The sequence below is a fragment of the Haemorhous mexicanus genome, chromosome 20, assembly GCF_027477595.1.
Source record: "Haemorhous mexicanus isolate bHaeMex1 chromosome 20, bHaeMex1.pri, whole genome shotgun sequence".
Classification (NCBI taxonomy): Eukaryota; Metazoa; Chordata; class Aves; order Passeriformes; family Fringillidae; genus Haemorhous; species Haemorhous mexicanus.
Window position 1 is genome coordinate 5,117,010 of NC_082360.1, and position 27,338 is coordinate 5,144,347.

General features: G+C 46.5%; 1 protein-coding gene across 2 annotated transcripts in view; it reads right to left on the minus strand.

Annotated features, from left to right (window-relative positions):
* Positions 1 to 89: 89 nt before the first annotated feature.
* Positions 90 to 27,338, minus strand: part of TMEM94 (transmembrane protein 94) — a 50,542-nt gene continuing 23,293 nt past the window's right edge. Inside the window, exons 9-32 of one of the 2 annotated variants that reach the window (XM_059864793.1) lie at positions 27,236 to 27,322; positions 26,630 to 26,746; positions 22,851 to 22,907; positions 20,957 to 21,061; positions 20,205 to 20,369; positions 19,759 to 19,968; positions 19,284 to 19,599; positions 18,376 to 18,549; positions 15,045 to 15,147; positions 13,634 to 13,851; positions 12,218 to 12,399; positions 11,880 to 12,018; positions 11,142 to 11,257; positions 10,174 to 10,273; positions 8,667 to 8,775; positions 7,935 to 8,124; positions 7,067 to 7,144; positions 6,601 to 6,686; positions 6,058 to 6,139; positions 5,615 to 5,769; positions 5,248 to 5,342; positions 4,057 to 4,150; positions 3,646 to 3,816; positions 90 to 2,811 (exon numbers count right to left, since the gene is read on the minus strand). In XM_059864793.1, the coding sequence (XP_059720776.1) occupies positions 2,739 to 2,811; positions 3,646 to 3,816; positions 4,057 to 4,150; positions 5,248 to 5,342; positions 5,615 to 5,769; positions 6,058 to 6,139; positions 6,601 to 6,686; positions 7,067 to 7,144; positions 7,935 to 8,124; positions 8,667 to 8,775; positions 10,174 to 10,273; positions 11,142 to 11,257; positions 11,880 to 12,018; positions 12,218 to 12,399; positions 13,634 to 13,851; positions 15,045 to 15,147; positions 18,376 to 18,549; positions 19,284 to 19,599; positions 19,759 to 19,968; positions 20,205 to 20,369; positions 20,957 to 21,061; positions 22,851 to 22,907; positions 26,630 to 26,746; positions 27,236 to 27,322 (3,222 nt within the window). In that variant the 3' untranslated portion in view covers positions 90 to 2,738. The remainder of the gene's footprint in view (positions 2,812 to 3,645; positions 3,817 to 4,056; positions 4,151 to 5,247; positions 5,343 to 5,614; positions 5,770 to 6,057; positions 6,140 to 6,600; positions 6,687 to 7,066; positions 7,145 to 7,934; positions 8,125 to 8,666; positions 8,776 to 10,173; positions 10,274 to 11,141; positions 11,258 to 11,879; positions 12,019 to 12,217; positions 12,400 to 13,633; positions 13,852 to 15,044; positions 15,148 to 18,375; positions 18,550 to 19,283; positions 19,600 to 19,758; positions 19,969 to 20,204; positions 20,370 to 20,956; positions 21,062 to 22,850; positions 22,908 to 26,629; positions 26,747 to 27,235; positions 27,323 to 27,338) is intronic. The other variant, XM_059864794.1, reaches the window with a different exon arrangement.

Sequence of the window (27,338 nt, forward strand, 5' to 3'; positions counted from 1 at the left end):
ACAGGAAAATCACACCCTGTGACCCCAGCAGCCACAGACATTTTTACCTCCATCCTTTGCTGGATGCAAACTCATTCCCAACTCTTGGGTGTGTTATCCAAGACAATCATTTATTGCCGTTCATATACTGGATGCTCGTGGGTCTGGGTTTGTTTCTTTTTTTTTTTTTCCTTTTTTATACAATTTACAAGTTTTAATACAAATGAAATATTTTTACATACATCTCCAAAAATTTAATATAAAATATACAGCATTTAAAAACATCTTGATGTAGGAAATTTCCTTCTGAAGCCATGCACTCTGACCCTCAGACACTTCAGTGGCTGAGGGAAAGGTGGCACTGGCAAGACCATCCTAAAGGCTCCATTCATACACTTCAGCTCCCTCCAAGTCTAGCTGGGGAAGGAGGATGCAGGAAAATAAACATTTGTGATCACCCAGAGGAGGAAACCTTGAAGGTGCCTTCTCTAGAGGAAGGTGTGGCCAGCAGGAAGCCCTGGAATCTGCCACTTTTTAACACCTACAGCAGTTCATGGCACAGGACAAGAGCTGAGGTCTGGATGGGGGCAAAGCTGGGACAGCAGTGAGCAGCTCTGTGCTGCCTCTTGACTCCAGCTCAACTTGGCCACAGAGGAGATCATATCCCACTTGTGATCCCACCCTGGCATCAGGAAGGAAAGCTGATTTCTCAGGGGCCAGGTGTCACAGATCTGGAGCTGGCATTCAGTGAATTGAGGCTGAGAAAGGTGCAGCTTGTTCTCCCTGAGCCCTGCAGGTGCAGGGGAGGAGCCCTGTACTTCCCCAGGGAGCTGTTGGCCCCCTATCCTGTGCAATCCTACCAGCATGGGATCTCAAAATCCACCCCCCAGCTTCAGGAGTTGGGTCCAGGGCTTGGAACACCCCCAGCTGCCCCCTCCAGCATCCTCAGTGTGTCCTCAGAGCTCAGGGGTTGGCTGTACCCAGCTCTGCTCCTCTACCAGCCCCACAGCAGGGTGAGGGTATTGCTTAGAGACACTCAGCCAGGTCAGCCGTGCTCTCTGGTTATGCTGAAAAGTGAGGAAGACAAGGTGGAGCAGCAGGGCAGAGCTTGGGGGTTCCAGCCAGCTCCCTGCCTGCCCAGGAGGGATCAGCTGCCACTTGTTCATCTCAGGTAGCAAATCGGAAGTAACAGCCAAATATTGTAGTGTTAATGTTGGGACCAAAAACAGGGCCAAGATTTACCAGCTTTAGTCAGTGTTTAGAATTTGAGTCAATATCTCCATGACCTGCAAATATTCTGGTAGCCAAGCCTGCGTGCTCCTGTGTGCCCCTTGGCTGTCAGCCCACAGCAGGACCAGTGCTCCCAGTACAGATGGGGTCTGGTCAGAGCTCAGGAGCTTGTGTGCTGCACTGGGGCAGATCACAGTTTGCCAGAGTCCTCAGGGGAGGGTCCCCCCGAGCAAACAAAGAGACCTCCAGAAAAACACTGAGCAGATGCTGCCCAGGGAGGTTGTGGCTGCCTCATCCCTGGAATTGCTAAAGGTCAGGTTGGACAGGGCTTGGAGCACCCTGGGATAGAGGAAGGTGTCCCTGCCCATGGCAGGGTGCCCATGGCAGGGGGTGGAACAAGATAAGCTTTAAGGCCCCTTCCAACCCAAACCATTCTGTGGTTCTGTGTGAAGGCATTAGCACAGAGGAGAGAGACTTCCCAGCACTATCACAGACAGACATGATTGGGTGGGGTTCCCTGTGCCTTGGGGAGCAAGAACTGGATGCAGCACAATCCTGGGATTGGGAAAGGAGCCATTCACCAGCTCTGTATTAGTCACAACTGCAAGCTGCAGATATCCTGCCTGGAAAGACATCCCCTCCCTCTAAGGCAGGATAGTCAGGGCTCAGGCTTTATCTCGAGCTGTGGTCTTCTCAAGCAGGCACATTACTGAAGCAGAACAGCAGTTCGGATCACAAACAGGAGAACAACTACAAAACCTCTCTGGGGGTTGTTAAAGAACACAAAAGCTGGCTCAACAGGGCTGCAGGAAGCTGAGCCATGCTGGCTCCCTGCAGGCAGGCAGAGCTGCCGACCATCGGCACCAGAACAGAGGACCACAGGCAGCTTTTCCCAAAGCCCCGTCTCATCCCTCTTCTGACACAGCCAGCACATGGCTGTGACAACGACACTAGAGGGCAGGGCTGGCCCAGCCCAGCTGTCCAGAGACCCTTTCCCACTGTCCCCTCGGGAATGTGAGCTCCCAGCACTCTGGGGACTGCAAGAGGGCTGGCTCCTTTGCCCCGGACACAGGGCAGGGAGGCGGGGAGGGCATGCACAGGCACGCACACACGGAGAACGGGCTGAAGTGGAAAACCAAAACGGGTTTCAATAGAGATCTCCTGCTTCAGCAGCCCTACTGGTCCCAGATTCTCCTGTCAGACCCAGGAAACCCATCTGTTCACAAAGAGGAAAGGAGCCGCTTCATTTTAGCATCACCATGATACTAACAAATACCTCCAGTAATAAATAAATAAAGGAAGAGCAGCCTGAACAGGCACCAGAGCTTGCAGATTCCTGTGAGGATACCTGGTAGGGGGCTGCATACCTGTGGGGGATCCCTGCCTGGGGCCCCAGGAAGGTGCAGGTGTAGTTTTGCCAGGAGGCTGTCTGGTTTGCATGTGTGATGGAAAATTCCCTGAGCCTTTGGTGCAGCCACTCTCCCAGTGGCTGTTTGGCCCTGGCTCCAGGGAACTTGAGCTGGGTGCTTTTAAAATGGCGAATTCATCCCCAACTTGGTTTCAAACTGCAACTTCTGCCTCTTTTGGTAACGGACACGGACCCTGGAGAAGAAGAAAGAAGAGAGTCAGTGTGCAGAGGGGTGAAAAGTAGGACTGTTCCACTGCCATTTCTGAGCTTCTAGCCCCAAGAAGCAGGGAAGCCCCTGGCCTGGGCCCTGTAGCCTGGGAGGGGAATCAAATCCAGAGAGCAACCCACGGTCTCAGTCCTACCCCATCCAGCTAAATCCCATCTCCAGGGACACCAGACACAGCACAGAAAGGTCCAGAAACCCTTTGCAGGAACTGAGATGGTGTCTCCATCCCCATCAGGGTTCCCTGTAATCCCTGCTTTTCCTCCCCAGCCCATTTCCTGAATCAATGTTCATCAGTGTTGACTCCAGCTCTGGCTGCTCCCTGTGCTGGGAAGAACAGCCAGTCACTTTGCCTGCTACTCATTCTTGGCTTCAGCCACTTCCCGTGAAAACGAGTCCCAGAGTCCAGGCTCTGTGTGAAGGCACATTTCCTCTGCTGTGATTCAATGCCTCTCTGTCCTCATGGGACAAGATGGAGAGAGCAGCCCTCCCCAATTCCATAATGGCGTTGCATACTGGTGTTGTCTCCCTCCCTTTGGTCTGAGATAAGGAAATTTTGTTCTCCCTTCCTGCTCCCAATCACTGCCACTGCCCTTCTCTGACCCTCCTTCCTCCCCTGCACTTCCTCCCTGGGAAGGTGGAGTGTGGACCTGCACACAATAGCCAGGTGATTTACACAATGCAGTTAGCTTTTCCTTTTTGTTCCCCACCCTGTTCCCTGGGCATCATTATTTTTTGCAGCTCAAGGCCAGGCTGAAGGGAGGCTTCAGCTCTTTCTCCCCATCCTCCCCTACAACCCCCATACCTGATTTCATGCAGCTTGACAATCTCATTGATGATAACCACAAGGACCAAGGAAAGAAAACCCAGGAGCCACGCGACCGGAGAGATGGAGACGTGGTTAAAGGTCAAAGAAGAGTTGAGGTTTTCCCAGAGTTTCAGGTCCAGCACAGTCTGTGCCACTTGCCCCAGCACTCTAAGATTTAGAACAGACACAGCAAGTCTCAGCAGACCTGACAAGCTTCCCAGGATCTGCAGATCAGGGTTCAGGCCCAGATGAAATGCTCACACCGAGACCCTTTACCAGTTCAGCAGTGGAGATCAAGTGCCATGTACTTGATTCTCCTCAGCACCAAGAAACTGGTGCTGGAGTGGGCCTGGGGCCATCCTTGCTCCAGCATCCTGGAGCACCTTCCCAGGACCTGTGGGTACTCACACAACAGCCACAGTGAGCGTCCACCAGCGGTTGGAGAGGGGGCTCTTCTTCCACAGGGGTTTGGTGCGATGCACATGGGTGATGGATATGAACACTGCAGAGAAAAGGGGATTATTCAGCATCACACACAGATACAGCACTTTACAAGGCACATCAACACTTGTTACTTCTAAGGGATATGGGGTTCATGTCCCTGGAACCAGCCTACCATTTGGGGCTCTTTCAGACCAGGCTCCTCACAGCACTTCCAAGTGCCTGGAATGCAGGTGGGGCAGTGCAGTGGTTGTACTGCACACAACTGTTCACTGTGAGGTTGGTTCACAGCCTGGGCGCTAAAACAGAGCAGGCAAAGGCCCAGGGCTGGGGACTGGGACAGGGGTGGGTGCGCCCTTGTTCCAGGGCTGCAACAGAGGAAAGCTCCAGCCCAGAGAGAGATTTAGCCAGAGACCCAGGGCTGTCTGTACAGGACCGAGCATTTGCTCAGCTTTTATTTGGGCTCTTCCAAACAGCTGCCAGGCAAAGCAGCCCTGCCTTGCCTTGGTGGTCTGAGGGATACAAAACCACAGCAACCCACTCTCTCCAAAAACAGAGATCAAATCAGGAAGCATTTCTGTTGGATTGGACACCTGCACATGTCAACACACAGTGCTCTGTCCAGCACCATGGGACATAAGGGACAGGGAACTGAGACCCTTCAGCATTGTCAGGGAGCTGCTGGACCCACCCTGCCAGGCAATGGGTGCAGGTAATGAGGGTCAGAAAGGAGCTGGCTCCACAGCCCTCCAGAGGGTTTAAAAGGTTTCCAGCTCTCAGTCACAGCTGTAACAGTCCCTTTTGTGGGAAGGCAGTGGGGTACTTCACAGAACAGCAGCAGGGATATAAACATTTTTGAAGAAGGGAATATTTTTGGAGAGCTTCACATGCTGCTACTAACCACCTGTTCTGGTGAGACTGGACAGAACCAGCACTTCACCAGACTGGTAGGAAGCAGAATCAGTTCTGAGGGTGCTGTCTTTAATCTGCCAGGGTAATGTTTAGTGAGACAGGGGGATCTTTGCCTGTGCTGTGAGGCCACTGCAGTGTCTGCTTCTATCAGGGAGTTTGTGCTCTGGCACAGGGGGCAAAGAAAGAGCCAGAGGATGCAAGATTTTCCCCAGAGCAGAGAATGGGGTTCTGGGAACAGGGACTTACCTGTGTGTAAAACAATCAGGCCAGCTGTGAGCTTCTGGGCTACCAGGAGAGCATTGGAAAATGTCCCAAACCAGTCAGGAGCACCATAAGCATTGCTAGTGAATGAGAGGACACAGGAAAGTCAACAGTGGGCACTGTTGACTGACCAGTTCCCACCAGCTACATGTCCTCCTTTAACAGCTGAGGAATCTGTGTGTGAGCTCAGGCTGTCCTGGTACAAGGAGGTGACAGTGGGCAATGATTAGCTGTCAAGGCTACAGCCCTGGTAGGTCATGGAAGAGGCTGAAGCTTGTTAGAGGATTGGAATCAGTCCTCCTTGGAAAGGACAGGAGCAGCGCGGATGAGTGTGCCAGGCCCAGTTCCTCACCTGTGCAGCATGATGGAGGAGCAGGCTGTGAGGTTGAGGCTGGTCGTGTTCACCCCTTTGCAGGACTCATGCAGGGTGAACCCGAAGCAGATGAGGCAGGAGCAGATGGTCAGGCTGAATTTCAGCAGGAAGCAGAGCAGGAAGTAGTGCTGAGTCTGTGAAAAAGGGAAAGGAAGGAGGATGACATGGGCATGTCATTGGTACAACCTCCTCCCCATGGACCATCAGAGAAGCAGTGGCTGCAAAAGACAAGCTGTACTACAGATGAGATGCTGCACTGAGGATCTGTCTCAGGCATGCTGGAACAGGGGATTCCCTCCCTGGCTTATGCCATGAATCAATTTACTGAGTGAGCTAGGAAGGCACAGGGCCTCAGCTATGCATCAACACTGGGACAAAACTGAAGAGAAAAATATGTGGACAATTTAAATCTGAGGAATTACCTTCTTGGGAATGGAAGTCAAGTTTTTTCCTGTTGCCATGGTCATGATGGAGCTGTGGGGAGGCTTGCCCAGGAGCGAGATACTGGAGAAAGGTAAGTTAAGTGTCTCAGTAATGTGTTCAGGCACCAGAGCTATTGTGCTTTTATCTAACATTTGAAGTCAAACAACCTACTCAGAGTGCTTGAAGCACTGGCACTTATCATTACATGTGCTGTAAAAGGCGTTATTCATGGCAGGTACAGACAGAGAGAGAAGTGACTTCCAAATGTATAAGGGAGAAAAAACCACCTGTGGTATCTTGGCCTCTACCTGACACTCCAGACTTTCTATCACACAAGGCAGGGGTTAACACAGCAGCACGCAAATGCTCCTGTCACTGTTTCCAAGCACTTTGTCAAAGCAGGTGCTTGGAACAATCCCTGCAACCTTCTTAGCATGCTGTGGGTGAAATCAGCTTTCTTTCAGCATGGACACACTGAGGCTGAGGGAGTGCTCTGTGCATCCTGTGGGGAGTGGGAGGAGACTCCATCCTGACAGACTCACCTGAGCAGTGGGTAGCAGAAACAGGAGAGCCACACGATGTCTGTGGTACTGAGGATGGGGGGCAGCTGCACCAGGCAGGAGAGGAACTGGACAGAAGCAACCCAGAATGAAGAGCATGAGCAGTGCTAGGACAGACTTGTTACCCAAAATGCTGCTGCCTTCCCTGAAACACTGGGATCAACTGGTATCTGGGCTGCCACTGCACAGCCCCTCCATATGTTCTGGTGGCAGGAGCTGCAGGGGATGCTTTTCTCCAGGGAAAAAGGATTTGAAGGTAAATGTATGAGGATCAGGGAGAAGGGGCAGCACAAGAGATCACCAAGTCTCCATCTGTAACTTACCCCCACACACTGTGTAAACCTGACTGAAGGCCACGTTCCTCCCTTGAGGCTGCCCCACTGCAGCCACCCATAACCATGTGAGCCCTCCTGTCCTCTGAGCTGCCCCCAACCAGGCCAGGACTCACCTGAATGACAACCAAGGTCAGCTGGCACTGCAGCAGGAAGAGGAAACACTTGCGGATCCCATACGTTGCATGCCTGGCCTGGAAGGAAGCACAAGCCCTCAGAGCCCTGCTGGGAGCAGCTGCCAGCCAAGATCAGTTACTGGCAGGCAGGGACAGAACATGTGGCCTGCAGGGGAAGTGGGAGGGGAGAGGATATGGACACACTGAAAGCAAAAAGGGGAGGTCTCTTGCCTACATGGAGAGGTTCTGAAGAAAAGGCAGGATTTAGCCAAGGGATAAGTGTGTTTAAACTCCTGGCTTTTCTGGTGTTACGCTTCTCCTTAACGCTGCATTGTTCCTGGCTAGGGATCTCTGCAAGATTATACTTCATCCAGATGAGCAATATTCATGTTCTGTTGCCAAAAGGCACCACTTCCAATCCATTCCCTGCATCTTGGACCAGGAGGGCCAGGCAGAAAGATTCTCCCTCTTGTGCTTCCTGGACAAAGGCCAGGAGTGTCGCCCTGTTCTTCTAAGTTCTTCTAAGCCTTCTGATGTTTACATTTTTGTAATGGAGTTTCTCACATACTTTTTATGTAAATAATGATTGTTTTGCATTCCTTTCTGGAGGAGGAGAAATTTGATGGACTGTTGGTTTGACAAGTATGGCTAGAGAGGTGGCAATGGTCACTTTTGAAAATCTATAAATACTGGAGTTCATAAATAAGCTATGCTCTTTTTACCTTGGACATCCCAGCTTGTGCGTGTCATTCATTTTGTGTCCTATTGTGACACAGGAGACACAAGCAAAGCTCCTGCTAGCAGCATTGTGGGTACCTAAAGCAGAATGCTAGTGTGAGCTCTTGGCTCTGGGGATTGCTTGGCTCACCTGCTCTATGAGTCTGATGATGCTGGTGCTCTCTTCTTGGCGGAAGGACATGGAGCAGGGCAGGCTGTTGAGCTGCCCTGAGAGCTGCAGCGGGGTGAGCTCCTCAGAGCCATTGCTCAGGGTGGTGCTGGTGGCATAGCCAAAGGTCTCCCAGGAGCAGCGGGATGGGTAGAGAGGGTCCAGGGCTATGCTGCAAGGAAAACACAGGGCTGTTGGTAAAAGGCCTCATCCCAGAAAGGAAACTGTCTCACTGCAGTGAAGCTTGGAAGGTCACTGTGCTGTGCCAAGCTCTGTACACCTTGCTCAAGTAGAGAAGCCTGAGCTAGAACATGAAATTAGGATCAATCTCCCTAGAGTTTCAGCTACTCACAGAGAAATAATGAACATATTTGGGTTTGTGGCACAAGGTCAACCAATTGGCTGATCCATGGGATACTTTCACTCTTTCACCCAATGGGAAGCATCTGTAATTGCAGCTGGGGCACAACAGTCCAGCACGTAGGAGACTATCTTCCTTTCAGACATAGAAATACCTCTGTGTGTCAAGGGCCTTAAACAGACACCCCCATCCAATCCCCCCAAATCTCCCTCTTGTAGTCAAGTACAGCTAAAAATGGACAGAGCAATTGTGAGCACCTCCCTGCACAACCCACAGGTGTGGTGCAACCTGTGGTTGGGTACTTGCTAAGATGGAGGCAAAGGCAGCTGGAAGAGGAACAGACCCTGCCCCACCTGATATCACTCTGCAGGAAGAGGCAACTGTTCCGAAGGTTGGCAGAGCTTCCCAGACAGCAGGTAACCTCCCCATACTCCTGCATGATCTTGATCATCTCACACATGGCTGCAGAGGGACAGAAGGAGCAATAGTGTGTTAATGTCATTATGCACACAAAAATGCAGCGTTTCACACTCTTTCCAATCTGGATAACAAACAGATCCTTTATTAATTGCCCCATCTGATACTCACCACTTGTGTACATTGAGATCCACAGTCAAAGCACACAGACAGTCAATTAACTGCAGACCAGGTGCTCTATCTACCTGCCACTGCAGGAATTATCTGTGGTTCAGAGAGCTATGACCCAGAGATTTGCATCTCCAGCACACCTCTTTCAGACCAGACCTGTAAGGCATAGCCTGGGTGCATAAAACAGCTTCAGCATCAAATGCTCTTGTTAGAAAACAGCAGAAATGAAATAAACCTAAAGAATTCAAACTGAAAATAAATACAGTGTTTCAGCAGCACATCACTAGTGCTGTTGCAAATCTAAAGGAAGGGAGGGAATGTAACAAACCACTCCAAAAGCAGTGGCACATTTAGCCATACCCAGAGCCAGCCCCTGTTCCTGCACTCCCACCTACCACCACCTCTACCCTTTATCAATATGTTTATTGACATCCCTGGGGCCTCTAAGTCCAAGCTGCTGTTTGATCTGATTTTAGTTCTGTAGCTCCATGCACAGTGCTCTGTGTATACATGGATTTTCCAGAATGCTCTAGGCAAAAATCCCCAAGCCTCCCCTCTGCAGATTCCCTTGTAAACACCTTCACTAAATGCCTGGTGCACAAAGACCTGCAGCACAGTGAGGGGTTGGGTCAAGAGGGGAACAGCCACTTCTGTCAAAGAGAGGAAATTTGGGCACTAAGTGTGAAGGCAGATTGGACTGTGATTGACATGTTGGCAACTGTGACCAGAGGTACTAAAATGGCAAATCATAATGATGCTCTACACTTACTGGAGATTTGGCAGTTATTTGCCAGTTGAGCACTCAGCCCCTTTCTTCAAGTAATACCTCAGAGAGAGAGAGATTTTGTCCTTTCTGCTCCTGCAATCAAAAACTGCAAAGCAGCAGAAGGTGTTAACAGCAACTGCCAGGGGAACATTCTTCTGGGAAGTGACTTCCAAGTTATAGAAGAGCTGTGAGCAGAGATCAAAGTCTCCTGGTAACAATTATTTAATGAAAGGCAGTAGCATTTTGGATGTTTGCTTTCGTGTCTCTTATGAATGCAAATTGAAAGGAGTGGTTCTCAGCCCAATTCAGCAGCTGGACAACAGCTGCACTAAAATTCAGTTAACACCTGGCTCCCCATAGGTAGCAACAGAAGGTAATTAATATCAACATGTCCTTCTAAATGTCTGGAAGGTATCCCCTTCCCTTCACCCATATCCACACTTGGATGAGCCAGACCAAGGAGCTGGAGAAGGAATTCATGGACAGGAGAAGGAAAGGCCACTCACTCTCTGGGGTGCAGTCCGTGAACAAGGGCACCAGCAAAGGCACGTTGTCGATGTTCTGGAGGTGAGGTCTCACCTGGTGGATCCCCCGGGGGAGTTTGGCCTGAAAAAGAGAAAGGACAGATTAAGAGGGGGGGTGAGAGCGAGGCATTTCAGAGGGAACTGCTGAAATGAGAATGATGATTCCTAGAATTATGTAAATTCAAGATCAGATACAAATTCATGTTCCAGCAGATAGAACTGGCTTTCCCAAGGCACTGCCTAAAGTTTACTGATAAAGTTCTACACTGACCTGTCAAGCTGCCTGTGCTTGCCCTCAGGGCTTGTAAGGTCAGGGTGACAAACCTGTGCTCAAGGATTCCGGAGGCCTTTTTGAGTGTGTGGAGAATCTAGTCAGACACATCTGCTGTCTTCTAGCATCTGGATCTATTTCAATTGCAGCCACATCAACCTGCAGCAAGGCAAGAAGGGTTCTTGCCTTCTAAAACCAGGCCTAAAATTGGGGTTTATTTGATCTGTATCTCTGATATTCCTGTAATCTCTGCTGAGGACATGTGAGGTCTTTCTGAAGCAGGAAGGGCTTGTCTCACACTCTGACCACTGGGCAGCACCAGTCTGTGACTCACAGTTGGAGGAGAGAGTGTTTCCTCTGTCTGCATGGAAAGTGGGATGTTCCCACTCCCTGCCCAGCCCATGAGACCCAGAGGAACTGAGATGCAGCTCTCAAGGTTACCCCATGCTTGTTAACCTCCATTCCTAAACTCCTAAGCAAAGAGCTGTTCAGCAAAAGTAACTAAGTGTGAGAATCCCCAATTTTCCAGGCTCTAAATACTAAGTTGGAAGAGGGTGAGAGAAATCAGGGGTCCCAATGGAAACCAATCTCCTTTGAAAAGGAATTTCTTCTGGGAGTACTGAGGTGATACTCCAGCCCATGACAACAGTAGAAGGTGTACAGGGAGAGAGGCCTTCACCCTGTTGCAGTCCTCCAGGAAGCTGGGGATATCACTGTCTGTTGGCTGGAAGCTGATGAGATCCGAGTGCCCTTCCTCTTCCATCAGCAGAAGCCCCTCCACATCATCTCGGGAAACTGGAGCAGAGAGAAGCAGCATAAACAACAATCCCAAACCTGCCTCCTCCACCCCTGTGCCACTCACTTGGGACATGCACGTGGCACTGCAGAAGCCAGGAAACGTGAAGCCTGATTTTCTAGGTTACCAACACTCAGATCTCCCACTCAGTCATATAAAATGCAGTATTTTTAGATGACTAATCTGTTCAGAGGTAGATATGTGAGCCTAGTCTCTGCTCTTTTGAGACATGATACTTTATCTGTTCTGCTGTCCTTCTAGGGGAAGAGAATAAAGAAATCGCAGCTGAAGTGAGAAAAAAAAAGAGTAATGGACAGGCAAGTGACCTTCAGTGGCTTGACCAGGGCTTCAGCAAGAACCAGAAGCACTCATGAACACATAAGTTCATGGCAGCTGGTGCATAGAAGGATGTCTGTTTCCAAAATCTTGGTACTGGCTGGCTGGAAAGGCTATAAACGTAAATGATGTCGCTTACACACACACACCTGAGACCCATCCAGTTTTGTGCTCAAAGCTCTGACAGATCAAGTGTCTGGTGTGGACACAGGAACCCATGAATGGGTTTAACAGAACCACCCAGGAAACACATGGCATTCAGAGTGGGCAAGGCACAGTTCTCACCCTGATGGAGGTCATCGTGCAGGGAGCCAGCATGGCTGGGGCTGGATGGGGGGATCTCTGAGCCAGGCACATCACCATTGGGTGTTAAGGATATGTGGCAATTCCAGCCAGTCTCCAGACCCATTTTCTCAGCAAACACCTGTGGGTGAGTAGACAAAGGGTTTTAGAGTGGCTGCCCAGGCCAGAGCACTGCAGACTGATGCCATACTGAGCGCAGGTACCTTCTGGACTCATTAGTGGGCTGAATCAGATTAACCTTAGATTGCACTGGAGCTAAACTCTCCAGTCAGACAACCAGGGGCCATGCAAGGTCAGGGGGTTCAGCAAAGACAGCTTACCTTGCTTTTGAGCTCATCTTCCAGGGAGAAGTAGACAAAACGAATGCAGGCATTGACCAATCCATCAATGAGGCGGACAATGTCAAGGCGGGCCTGATACTGAGATGAGACCATTCCCATGAAGATCTGTCCACTCAGAGCCTGGATACAGTCTTCCTTCTCCATCACTTCCCCAATCCCTTCTTCAGGCATGCAAACAACACGCAATCCCATTGAGACACGGGGGCCACATGTGCATCAGACAAAGGCCACGTGATGGGGTGGCCACCAAGGGGACACCCAAGGACACGGTATCCAGACACAGAAATGTGCAGGAATACAAACACAGGAGGAAAGATGAAGAGACATCCATTTGTCCCAGCATACCCAGTCACGGAAGTGGTTTCAGGACATCCCCACACAGGAGACCAAGAACACAAGTGGGAAATAGCAAGCATGAAAAGGAAAAAGATAAAACAGAAGGCAGGGATCAGTCACAAGGAATTTGGGTAGAAAGGTCAAGGATGTGTGCTTCATAATGTTCACATGTGCATTTTAAACACATCCTACTGTGCCTAAACAACATGTCTAGCTGAGGCACGGGGGCATCAGAGCACGAGGGGCTGATGCAAAGGAACTGAATCATGTTCCCTGCAAACACTTCCAAAAAGCCTGCAAAGGCTCTTTGACAGGGTTCCTTCACCATCACCACATCAGTCTGTGGTGAATGGGGGCTGGATGCAGCATGAAGAACAAAATAATAAAACACTTCACGTAATTGCAAGGCTTGTCACAGGTGGAACTCAAAATTATTCTGAAAACAGTCACAACTGTTCCTAGCTGTTGGAAACCCCACTAGTCACATTTTACAGAATGGGAGACCAAGGCAGAAAGAGGTTAAGACTGGTTTTCCAAAAGAGCCTTTTGGAAAACCAGTCTCCAAAGGATTTATGTAATGGTATGTCCTTCCTTCTCAGTTTCCATTGCTGTTCTGAAGGACATGTACATATCATGATCATCTAGTGGGAATCAGTTCCTTCAGTACAGCAAGAAAATCTATCAGGGAATAATAGTTGCATAGCACTATACATTTCAATCCTTTGAAAAGCCCATTGCATGTGATTTCCATAAAATCAGACAAATAGCAAAACAAGTACTGAAATACTCAGAAGTCTTGACTATCTGTAGCCTACTTTAGAAACAAACTTCCCACAAGGAGAAGAATTTCTCTGTAAGCTTCAATAACTCTACTAGAAATACCCCTACCAGCTGCTGTATCATTACTTCCTCCAAAACCACATCTACTTCAGAAACTTTTCCTTCCAAACTTCCAACTGCTACTCTGAATAACAATGTTCTTACAGCTCTAGGCTGATCAGATTCAGCCCCTGGGCCAGCAGCAGAGCTGGCTGCAGCCAGGACTGCAGACACACATACCATCTGAGCTCCAGCTATTCCTGCGGCTGCTCTGTTTGATGGGAGTGGTCCCAGGGAGGTCGCAGCACGTGAAGATCGCGCTCTGCCCCGGTACCTGCACCAGCTCGATGCACTTGCCATTGAGCTGGGAGGACAGGGCACAGTGCATGGGCTTGTATGCAAAGGCAGAGCAGTATCCTGACAGGCAGGCTCGCTGGTAGAAATCCAGCACCTTCTTCCTATGTGGAAGAGGGAAAAAACAGGCAAAGTTAGCAAAAATGTGCCACATTTCTGACAATACAGAAATGCTGTAGTTCCATGTATTTGGAAAAATGTCTTCCATAAAGAATGGTTAGAAAATCTTAAGAAGTCTTTCCCTACTGCTTCTGCATTCTCCAAGCTGAAGGCACTTCAGGGCAACAAGAACACATATTCCAACAGGGGCAGTGGTGAATGTTTCTGTTCGCTCAGCAGATTGATGGGTATGAACACAGAGCTCTTCAAATACACTTATTAATATAATATGCTCTATATGGCTGCCAGATGACTCCAAGAAAGTTCATTGCATGACAGCAGAAGCCTAATTCATCAGACATAATTTATCTCTGGGGAGATAAACACCAAAAAGGGAAGTGACAACTCTGACAACAGGATCTGTGGCAGAGATAATTGCAGGAGCAGACTTTTCTCCTATCCCCTTTCAGAGTCTGGGGTCCCAAGAGCTGTATTTAGTCAATATTCAGTCACTGAAATAAGGTAAAGTTCCTTCTCTAAGCTGAATTCACAAAGGTAACAAGTTAGACTATACATCAGATTTTTAATTTGCTTGTAACATGATCGATATTCCAAAAAGGATAAGTGCCAGTTTTTTCACACCTGAGGATAAGTAGATTTAGAAGAACAATGTGACAAGTCAGTGAAACTAAACATTACTGGTCTGCTGTGCCAATAGGAACAGCAATTCAGCCTGTAGATGAAAACGCAGCACACACTGCCAGATTCTGCAGCAGGACTCCAAGGGCATGATGCATTGTGTGGACTGGTTCAGGCACAATTGATCATTTTGCATTTCATGTAAGACAACATATTTTTCTTGAAAAGCAAGAAAAAATCCTCTGCCACCAGCATGACCTGATTATAATTCAGTCCTACTACACAGTACAGTCAGAATCAACTTACAAGAGGACAGCATCCCAACAGATCCAGTAAGAAATGGCTTGCTCTTCCAGTCCAACTGAATGCTTGTTGCTATCTAATCTCTTACATGCTATGATAACAATTAATTACAAGCAGAGATGGTTCATGTTCATAACCTACTTGAAGCTCTTAAAAAGCTTAACAAGCATCACAAAAAGAATTTTAACAGAGTGACCAGGTTCCCTCTGCATTTTATCTGCAGCTCCTGAATGCCCCAAATGAGAAAGCTGCCCACCTGTCAGAGCCAGAGAGGGGGTAGATATCAGTACCATCCCAAAAGTCAGTGCAGGCTTCAAGGATGATGTCAGCTGTCCCATGAGAAAACATCTGCTCAGTGCCTGAAATGTAGGAGAACAATGAGTCAGCATCACATATACAGCTCCCAGGAAGGGCATATCACATCAGCTGCTCCCTAATTTGTTAAAACATGAGTGTTCCCACAAAATGCTTTGATGCACTCCAGATATCCCCCTTTCCTCTGCTGAAGTCTTCAGTCTCCATCAAGAAATTGTTCAGGATTGATGATGCACCTGCAAGTGCCCTTTGTCTAACTGTGGGTTCAAACAAGGCTGTGATAAAATATGAGCCATGAGCCCATGAGCCCTTCCTACTGTCCCCTTACCCGATGTATCAATCCTGCTCCTATAAAGGTGGGATAACATCTTGCTCCTGCATCCCACAGAGCAGAAGAGAAATTCTTTTCTGCTCTTGTCAGGAAAGTACAAGCAGCAGTGAAGAGCCTATGGGGATCAAAGTCTGCCTACACTGCAAAGTGCATTCATTTTTAGGCCAGACATGGAACTAAAGGCTAAGAGCTATTCTTGAATACTTTTCATTCAAGTAGCAGAAAATAATTTGACTGTGACCTGCCAGATAACAGCCTGTTTCACATTTTCACCCTGAAAATGAGTTAAATCAGGATGGTCAAAAGTTCAATATAAGAGACTATAAAAAAAAGTAACTCATGCTGTCTTTCAGGAAGAACTGAAAATCAATGGACACCACCGCCTGTCCTGGTTTTCCTTCTCCCCCTATCTTAGTTTTTAATACAGACTCAAAATCTCTTAATCCCCCTCTCAGAGTCAGAGGTGTAAAAAAGTTTTTCTCAGAAGTGTGTGACATCCCTAATGCAGGTTCCAGGCACAGGACACAAGTTCACTGACGTGGGGCTGTCTCCCCTCCACACCCCCTGCTCCCTCTCATTTGTATCAACCCATTAACATTTCCTGCACGTAGAGTCTCCCTTCTCTCCTCCAGCTGCTCTGTGACTTTACCCCCAATAGGTTCAAAGCTGAGCAAATGAAAAAAAAAAAAAAGAAAACCACCAAAGAAAAACCGCTGCCAAGAAGAATGAGCCCAAAGGCTTCTTGCAGGCATTGTTGCTGCCTGCTAATGCTCACACTGGCTGGTGAAACCCAGAGCCAAGAATATCCCCTCAACACAAACCAGCAAGGGACCTTCAGGAACACTGGAGGATTTTCCAAAACATAGCAGCTCTCTGCTTTTGCTATAGTCATCACAAGCCAAGTTTATCAGCATAACAAACCTCCAAGACAAATAAGAGCTGTGTGTGAAAGAAGGAGCCTGTCTCAGGGACACAAAGGAGCACTTGTGCAGAGCTCTGGTTAATTTTATTGTATAAACACCTAATCCTTCCCACCTTGCTCCTAAGGTCAGATAGTCCTTGCTCAGAAAGAGGGAACAAGAGATGTTTATCCATGCAAAACCTATGTCCTGGACACAGAGCAAGAGCTTGCAATGACCACACACACAGATGTACCCATGTTCATGCCAGTCAGCAACTGCAATCCACTTCCCATTAATTCCCACCAGAATCCCACACCACAGCCCTGCTAAGGGGAAAGTGGCAGTGACTGCAGACACTATAAACTGCAAGGAGTTCACTGAGCTGTCCTTGCCAGAAAAATGAGCTCAGCCTTTTCCCTTCCCAAATAATGAACTCTCAGACCAGGATTTCTCTGGCAAAAGGGGAAAAAAATGAATGAATAGGGCAGGGGGTATGACCAGCCATTCATGGCTGCTGGGTCTCATTGGGAAGAACCAAACTGCTCCAGCTGAGCCAATGAGAGAGATCAAAAGGAATGGAGCAGTGCAGCTACAGCAAAGGAAGATGGTATCGAGACGTTTTCCTCTGCAGAAGACATCGTGAGCACCTCATTTCCATGTGGTTACTATGGATCTGGGATGAACACTGCCAGATGGTGAGACACGTATTTCAATAGAACAGTAAGGGAACACACACATAGGCTGCCTCCTATTTCTGCTACAGCTGTGGGATTTATGTATCTTGCTTTGACTGCAGCATATCATGGGAGTGGGTGGATTCCAAGATTTGTTCACAAATAATGTGCGGAGAGGTAAGTTATGATCATCTGGTCAAGACATTTGACTTCATCCAATGTTATATGCACAACCCAGTATTTCTGGTTCTAAAACGGCAGTATTTTAGGAAATTTCAAGGGACAACACTATTGTGTGAGAGGTGTTCCAATGGTTAACTAAACCAAACTGGCAAAATTCCTCTTAGAATTTACTCTAGACAGCATAATCCAGGTCACACCTACTTGTCTGAGCTCCAGGCTCTAACCTAAACCGTTTAAAATTGAGGATAAGGAGTTGAAATGAGGCAACATTAAAGGTTTTTTCTCTACACAAAAACCTCAGCACCAGAACAATTCCTACTTACAAAGGCAAGATAGCAGCAATAAGAACAAATGAAAAAGCTCCTCCCCCCCCAGACAAAGACAAAAATTTAAGAAGAAGTGGGTGAGAGAAGACAATTTAACCTGGTAAAACTCTGGCCAGCACAATGATCATATTTCAGACTCAATATTGAACATATGTCAACTCTAGAGAGCCAAGTTCAGTCAATTTAAGGAATTACAAAGAGACTAAGAGCTCTGACAGGCAAGCTGTTAAATCTTTCTGAGGTGCTTTAAGACCTCAACCAGCTGTACATCCTTTCCATCCTAGCCTATTCCTATGAGAGCAGGAAGGTGCAGAAAGAGTGGAGAAGTCTGCATGACTTCTTTGCTTGATTGCATGACTTCAGGTTTATATTCATGGTCACTGTGAGTTTGCATGGGAGTTTTGTGATTTCTTATTAGTATGCAATATAGGAGTGTGTACTGTAATACACTAGACAACTCACAAAGGTATTGGTTTTTGATTTATCAGAAGGATGAGCATTATTAACTAAAACCCAAAGTGATATTCAACCCTGTGCAGTATTAGTTTCACTACCATCATGAAGTCTATTAAAAACTCAATAAACCATTTGTTCACAGAAAACAGGTGTGCTATCTAAGATAATTTAAAAAAAATATTTGTGATTCTGGAGTGAGCCAAGGCTGGGAAGAATTCCCTCCCTCAGAATACCACAGATGATCACTGAGGTTTGTTAATCCTATCTGCACTGGCCATGGGCAGAGCAGGGGCATCACCCCACACGGACTCCAGGCTCTTCCAGCCTGACATTTTCTGGGCTCTCTGAGGAAAAGCTCCCCCTGTGGCAAGTGGATGCCCAGAGAAAAAGGCAGCCTTACTGGTAGTGGTGTCCTTCACAAACAGGTTAATCATGTGGCTCAGGGGGGGTCTCCTCTTGGTGATGGATGAAAGCTTCCCCAGGATGGTTTCCTTAACCATCTCATCACTTGGCAAGCGGTACAAAGCCAAATAGTTCTCCTGCTTGAAAAGATCTTTAGCACCTGGTGTGAAACCTGAAACATGAACACAAGGAGGAGGAAAGTCAGGCTCTAATCAATGCAAAAGGGAAGTCCCTTCTTCTGATTCTGTGCCACCCACTTTGCCTGTGCTCATTCTGACACTTCTGCAGCAATTGGTAGGTGAGCTGTGCTCAGTGTTCATCTATGTAAATATGGCTCAATATCAAGGATGAAAAACACTCCAAAGGACAAGATTAGTAATTACAGTGTTCATGCTCTTGTTTGCTGATGAGAGTAACTGTGACATCACAGGACAGACACAGAAGAGAGTTCAAGTTTCCAGTTTTTAATCCTAGTGTTACCTCTAACCTCTTACTGCCCCTATACCTCCATTTTCTGATCTGTAAAATGAGCTGAGGTACATCATTTATCCCCAAACCCCCTGTAAAGCCCTACAGTAAAGACAGGACAGATATCCGTTCATTAGCAGGTATTCTTTGTCTCCTGATGAGACTGACAGACTCATAGCAGGAGAATATGAAGCCTAGCCAGGGCTGGCTGGCAATATCCTTGATAATATTTGTTCCTTGGATAGCACTGACAATGTCAGAACTTGCCAAAAGCCATCTCTTTAATAAACTCTTCTGGCAACCAAACAACAACAGAGTCAGCTCTGTATTTCCACCTCCTCAGCAAATGGGACTGGGGAAATATACTCATGCTCTCCAAGGATTAAGTGTCTATTGACAGCTCGGATTTCTCTGTCTGTTCATCCAGTTCCTCCTCACCTATCAGCCTAGCAAGCTCACAGAGGCCCCAGGGCACATGGACAGGCAGCACAGCATTGTGAGTCTCCTGCAGGGCGATGTTGCAGAGGTGGTCAGAGAAGCGGCACAACCGCTCGGTCACGCTGGCGTTGCACAGGTTGAGCAGCACGTTCAGGCCCAGAGGCTTGAGGGAATTGAGGTGCGTGTGCCAGTTGGAGTCATCAAACTGGATGCAGGAGGGGTTCTGCTGGTCTTGGGACAGGCTGAGCATCTCCAGGTGGTAGTCACACACAAAGTCTTCAGCCTCACAAGCCAACACCTCGCTGTCCCCAGCAACCTGGTCCAACAAGCAGAGAAATTGTAGTTTGTTACAATGAATACAGCTTGAGCCTAGAGTCCTGCAGGGAATTCCGGTTAAACTCCCCAACAGTGCGGACTCTGTGGGTTTCAATTTGTGTTATGGCTCCACAAAAGCCTACTTGTGTGCCCCTCTTACCTGAGTATGTTCCTCCTCTCCACCCTCTGTGTCCTTGCTAAAGCTCACGTTGGATCCAGAGGGATGTTTGCTTCTGCTGTTTGGCTTTCGGTGAGCAGAGGCTTCAGGAGCCTTTGGAGCATCACCAGACCAGTTGTTCCTCTCCTGTTCATTGGCCATGTGCACTGTGTCTGCCAGGGGGCCAGAGAGCAAAGCATCTCTTTCATGGGGCTGTGGGAGACCAACAGAGCAAAGGGTGGTGATTCAGCGGTTGAACACAAGGCCCTGCTGATTCACCTGCTGCTTCAGGACTTCTGTAGAAAAGGATCCTCGCTTGCTTCTTCATCTTTAAGCAAAGAACTATGGCACAGGACTTCCCTACAAGGGCCCTCTCTAATATCACATTGTGTGTCAGTCAAAGTGTGACTGCAGCCAACACACTACATTATGGACTAAGGATCACCCACCTCATCTTCCATCTCAGGATGGCAGAAGGACCGTGTGGACAGCTCGTCAGTCAGGTCTTCGTGGCTGTCATGAGGTGGTTCCACCTTCCCACTGAAGAACAGAACAGTCTCTGGGCTGGGGTTTGGCCAGGAAAGAATCCCCTGCTTGTCTACACAGCAGAGTACCTAGAACATCCCAAAACACCCCCAAGAAAGCAAAATCTTAGTGCATAGTTGTAAATATCATGACTTTAATAAATACATGGGAGGATAGACAAGTCTCTCCTTCACCAACTTACTCTCTGAAGAAACTGCAGCTAATAATACTCCAAGAAATCCAAGAATTCCTTACTCTAACAAGACTGATGGGTTGTTTAACACCGATTTTACTTCAGCATATTACAAAACTAGGCATGAAAACAAAGGGAAGGAAGCAACTATTCAACTTATTTCACCAGCTAGTGCCTTACCAGGACCCAAGCCAGCTGGTTCTTGCACAGGAATCAAGAAAATAATTTAACCAGAACCAGAGCTAGAAGATACAGACATCCTGTCAGATGTCACAGAGTATCTCAAACTATTGTTTTAGCCTATAAATGTGCTTGGACATGACAGGACAGTTATAAACTCTTCTACAAAGACAGGTGCCTGAAGGGTTTCTAATTCCAGCACAGTGAACTGCTTGCAGTCTGTGTTCAGGGAACGATGACATGAACAATGCAAATGAAGCATCCTCACAAGGCTCTTCTTTCTGACAACCCAGCAATACTCACAGTGACAGATCCCAGACTGTGGAGCAAGCTGGAAGTGAAGCTCAGAGTTGGGGATTTGCCTTTTAAAACACAGAGGAAGTGGCTCCAGATACAGCGTATCATTTCCTGAGGAGGGAAGCAGAGGACATCAGCCAGTTAGAGACTCATTCAGTGGAAGATGAAGGGAGAGAAGGAAAAAAGGGAATATGACATTACCTGCTTTCATTTTCAACACAGGGATACACTGCAAGAAAGACATCAGTCTCTGTGGGAACCTGTTACCTGATACAGTGCTGGTGTTCTCCAGGGAAAAGCATTTCTTCCCCTTTCCACTGATTGCTAACAGTCAGTTTGATTGTTGAACTGAGAATTCATTGAAACTACCTCTTGTCTACCCAAAACCACAGAAATTAATTCTGAATTGAGTTCATTTCGAGTGAATCAGTTGTCACCTCTTGGTGCTTTTATCATGAAATAACTCAACCCCTTGGATTGTGGAATTTGAGGCCTTTGAGTTCCCACCACCATGCTGCAAATCAGGTAAAGGATGGGGTCCCTGTGGTGAGGTGACTTGCTCAAGGTTACTTACTGAGGCAATGATAACATTAGAAACTACTCCATTCTTACAAAGGAATTGTAACAGAACAGAAAGAAGGGGATATTTTGCAAAATTAAAATGTCCAGTTGGTACCCTTCATTTTCTACACAGACATGTTTCAGAGGGAGTCTGGATGGCAGTAATCAATCCAAGCACCAAAGCTGTGTGTTTTCCTCTGGCAATCCTAAAGCCAGCAAAACCGGGATTGATTACTGTGTTATATTACTGCTTTTTAGCTGTTATTCTGGAATACTGTGACTGCAGCTCTTCCCCCAAAGCTCCTCAAATCATGTTCCCTGGATCCTAATGGTTAGTACAGCAGTAAGCTCAAATGCAAAACAATCTGGAGCTAGCACCAAGGAAAAAAAAGCTCTTATTTAAACCAGTTTCTTCTAAGCAAAAATGTTACAGAAGGAAAGAAACAGATCTCCTCAACAAGGTAGGCCAGCTAAAATCACCCTTATTTAATATCTGAAAAACATCTCAGCTAAACGATGAACTGGCACAGAAAGGCAACAAAATATTCAGCAGAGGAATCACATGCACCCATGTGCACTCCTCTCAGTGACTGGGAGCAAGGAGACAGGAATTGATTCTTATCATACCAAGGGATTTTTAATCACTCCTGGAGTCCATCTGCCTCCTTATGGAAAGGGGAATCTGAACACCAGATAGACAGAGAAGTATCTTTCCTCTACCCACCTGTTTAACCTGGACGATGCAATTTACAGAGTGGCCAGAATAGTTCCTTCCCTAGAAAAAGGGCTCCTGAATGTTTAATTGCCCCAGCTTTGGAAGCACCAGTAATAAGGCTTAAGCCTGATAAGAAGCCTATGGAGCAGGATCAGACATTTAAAAAGCCTGAACATCCCACAGTCCCTTTGCAGTTTGGTCTGGGTGCTTCCCTCTGGGTTTTAGTTTTGGCTTCAACAAGGTTTCTCTGGCACAAGGAAAACACTTCGTTCAGACACACAGCATACAAAGTTTATTTTACTTCTGGAACAGGACTTGAAAGAGGTACTGTCTCCAGGACAGAAAATGTTGATTTCAAACCATTTGCAATATTCAGAAAAAGCCAACTGGACTCAGTATTGAGATCACTCTCAAACTCAAAGTACAGCAGTATTTACATGGGGAGGTGGAAGGCAAAGACATGCAACCTGCATGCACAGCAAATTAAAGCAACAAATGAGTGACAATGGACAACTGACACAAGTAAAAAGGGTCTAGCAACAAGCAGGAGATCAGAGAGGAAGGGAAAGGATATCATGAAGTTCTGCAGCGAAGATGGAGGAAAACAATTCATAATAATAGTACCTGAGAAGATACCATCTCTGTGTAGCTGCTGAGAGTGTCCTCTGAAAACTTAGCAAGCTGCAGCAAGAGAAGAGACCAGTTACTATAATTGTGCTCAGAAATGTGCCATGAGGAATATCCTTCCCACAGGATGTGCCTTCAGGGAGGAGAAAGCAGGAGTCCTGCTCTGTGGAATCGCTGTACCAAGGCAGACCGATAACTCATCAAAGCAATTACGTCTTTAATGGACTCTGGTTTTATCTACTTGTGAAGCACAGGCAAAGTGTACATCACAGAGGAACACACAGTCATTACCTAAATGTCTACAGAGAAAATAACAGCAATTAGACCCAGAGGAGGATCTTTCTGGGTGGTTATTTTTAGTTAGAAAGAGCCAGGATTGAGTGATCTGATTTTAACTTATATGGGTCAGTTACAGGAAGGGAGCTGGAAGGGATTGGAAAAGCAGGTGCCTGGAACACAATGGACACAGAGGAATGAGGCAATATGAATGGGATGTGGAGAGGAAATGAAAAGAAATTATAGCAGGGCACCACCACAGTGCTCTTGGAATTACCCTGAGAAATTCACTAACTCAGAAATTTTGCATCCACCACAAAGGTATTCCACACTAGATGTAATTTTGAAAAAGTTTAAATTTAAGTGTATCCACAACCACAAGTGACCATGGCAATTACATTTATATGTAAATAAAACTATAGCCCAAATAGTAATGCATATGTCTGACATTTGAAAAAGGATCAGTTTAACAAAGCCAAAAAAAGACAAGAGAAACGTGTCAGAAATAATTTAAACTGAGAACTACGAAGGATAATTAGGAACTGTTTAAGAATATTTCGTTACAATTTCAAAAAGCAACAATCCCAAAGTAAAAATAAGAGACCAGTTTTAAGTGAAAACAGAAGTAAGAATTAACATAAAAAATAAGGAAAAGTATACCAGTTGGTAATTAAAACCAGACCACTGCTTGTTAAAGACAGTGAAATTGCAAATGACATTGTAGGCAAGGCAGACACGTTAAATAAATATTGCTATTCCTTATTCAGTGATACAATCATACCATATGATAACTATGAAATATTTTCCATTCCAACACCAGCTACAGAAAGCAAATATGTTTAAATTAGCAGGTCTGGACAATGAATGTTACTGCTGATTTTGCAGAAGGCTTGAACTATGGATTAAGTCCCAGTTCAATGGAAGTGGTGCCAATGCCCAAAAAGGGAAAGAGAACCATCCAAGTTACCACAGGACCCCAGACAGACTTTGATTTCAGACAGAATAAAAGAGCAGCTAATATGAGACTCAATTAAAAGAAAAGAAGTGGAATAATAAAATCAGTGCCAAACACCACAACTATACAAGCAGCAAATCTACCCAAACTATTGTGATGTCTTTTTTGACAAAATTACAAATTTGTCTGATAAAAGTACTGCTTTTGACATAGACCATTTGTTAATTTGACTCGATTCTAAATGCTTGACTAGTTTTCTAATAAAAATACCAAAGTAATAGGGCCCATGTCAGATATATTAGAAGTAGATTATCTCTAAATGGAAGAGAAACAGAAATTATTTGCAATGATGTGTTATTACCTCAAGCAGGGACAAATCTGGATATTTTGTTAATAACCTGAGAGAAAACTAAAAACAACATATTACTGATAGAGACTGTAAAGGATCCAAAGTTTAGGGCAGGGTGCAATGTGAAGAGGACAGACCACTGTTACAGAACAATATGGATTGCTTGGGCAATATGCAAAACCATGTATCCCAACAGGCACAAAACTAAGGCTGTGAATTTAGGTGCAAAAAAATGGAGGTTGGACTTACAGGATGAGGATTCTCAGAAAGCATTAACTGCAGCTGAACAAAGCCTGGCCTTTTAAAGCAGTGGCTGAAAGATCTAATGGGATCCTTTGTTGTACAAACAAGGGAACACAGAGCAGAAAGTCCAAATTATTCTGAAATTTATCAAAAGCATAACTACTACTGGAATATTTTGTGGGGTTTGAGATTCAAAACCCTACAGTGTTCCTGAAACAGTGGAGAAAGCCAAGAGGAAGGCCAAGAGAAAGATTAGGGGTTTGGAAAATATGCTTATAGTGCCTCAAGGTGCTTGAACTGTTTACTTAACCAGAGATGGCAAAAAGGAATGTGAGTAGTTACAACAGACCAGAATTTTGATTGACGTCCTCTTTGCTCTTAAATCTAGGAGACAAAAGATGTAAATTTTGCAAGGGCTGGAAATCAGATACTGCAGAAATTCCCACTAACATAAAATGTCCATTTTTAGCAGTGAAGGTAAACAATTACTGACAAAACCTATCAAAGGCAGTACAAATGTTTTCAAACCAACAGCAAATTCTTTTCTAAAAGGAATGTTGCTGCAGTGCAACTGTAGTAATGAAACTTGAGGCAGGGGCTTGTTTAGGGGGCACTGGTTTGTGTCCTTTCAGCCAGTCACAAAGGTCACCTCTGGCCTTAAAAATTGGGAATCAAACAGCTTGAACATGATAGGAAGGGGAAGAAGGTGGAGAAGTAGCCAAGTTGCCACCAAGTAGGCCAGGTGATTGGAGAGGAGAAGGGTCTTACCTGCTACGTTTTGAACAGAGAAGAGAGAAGGAAGAGGGGAAATAGGGAGGCCAAGTGACTGCCCTGGTCAGGGGGGGAGCAACCAAGGCATGTCACAGCAGCTGTTCTGCATCAGCAAGGATGGAGGATCATGTCTGAGATGCCACAGAAAGAGCTGGCTGGACAGACAGAGTTGCCTGGACAAGAAAAAGGAGAAGACATGAAAGGAAAAAAAGGAAAGTGCAAGTATGAGAGACAGGGCAAATGGGAATGTTAAGAACGATGAAGCAAGGAAGCCAAGGAGCTCTGGCTTTTCCCAGCTGAATTGTGAATTGTGAAGGGAAAGAGGGAGGTTTCAAAAGTAGAAACCAAGTTATGCTGAGAATGGGTAGGAAAGGTAAAGTGGTGAAAACACCTAGAAGAGATTATAAAAGTGCATATGCTACTAAGGAATGTAATGTGCCCTTCCTCCCAGGACAGGGGCAGCTTAGTCATGTTCAGCTAGAGATAAAAGAATAGAAAACACAGACTCAGGGCCACAGAGGCCAAGGAAGGACAAGAAGGAGACAGAAACTCTGTCCAAGTAACAGAAATCAGCACAGAAGACAAACATAGCTCAGTGCATCTCACCAGCACTGCCACCAGGACAAAAGAAGGGACACACAACAGCACATCCAACTCAGGACCACATCCCATCAGACCACCAAACTCCACTCCCCAAACCAGCACAGCCACCAGAAACTGCTCTTACTCCCTGACCTACTCAAAGAGCAGGCCTGCAAACGAAGCCCCAGAGCCTCAGGAAAAGATTGTTCAGCCCACAGGGCTTTGCAGAGGATATTATGTATCTCATTCCTTCTCAGTGACTACACATTGCCCACTTATAGCCACCACAGGGCATTTACCTCCATGTTGACCCCTCTGTCAAACTGTATTTATATGACAGAAAACACACGCCTTGAAGAGTATTATGGAATCACCAGAGCTTCCTATCACCTTGGGATATCTGTAGAGAGGTTGAAAAAATTAAAGCATCTGTTCAAGAAGCAATATTGCACTCCAGAGAAAGGGGACAACAGCTGAGACAACCAAAGATCCAACAACATTTTACAATTATGTGGACACATCTGCTGAATTCTCACTTCACAGAGCCTTTCAATCTCCTGCCCTTGTCTCTATAATGGTTTCACATAGAGAGAAACCTACCAGTGAGGTGGAGGAGGCCTTGCTCAACTGGGCCAACACTCTGGCTTCTCCAAAGGCTGTAGCAAGAATCCACAGGACAGGAAAGAGCAATGGAAGGATAGGTAAGACACCATTCACCTGAAAAAACCAACCTGTGATCACCAACAAGCACAGAGATAACAAGGAGTCAGAACCTCTCACATGACAGCTTTTCCATCACAGTGAGAGGACAGGGATAAAGGCCAGGGCAAGAAGGAAGGGGACTGGAAGCAGTGCAAACAGTGCACACCTTAGGGGGGTTTAATGAAGGAGGCCATGAATCAATCACACCAACTTGTTTTTCCTGCTGAATTTGGCATAAACACTAATGAGTTTAAAGGCAAAGGATACCATACATATACATATAAATAAACACATACAGGGCAAATGAGAGAGGAAAACATTTAAAGGTAAGTCTGTAAGAGAAGTTCTGATGTCGTCCTCCACTGAATGCTCCTGGATCCAGCATGCTTCCAGATCTAGGAAGCACAGGATGCTGTCATAGTATGAATTAAGTCCTGACAGAGGGAATCCATCTCAGCAGTGCTCTGGAGAAGAGGTGTAGTGAAGCTCAGAGGTCACCTTTACCTGCAGCTGAAGAAGAGTGTATTGCCAGGAAGCAATTCCAGGAGCTTGAAAAATGAAGCGCACGGCATTGGTGATCAGGAATCCAGCCTGCAATTCAGAGATG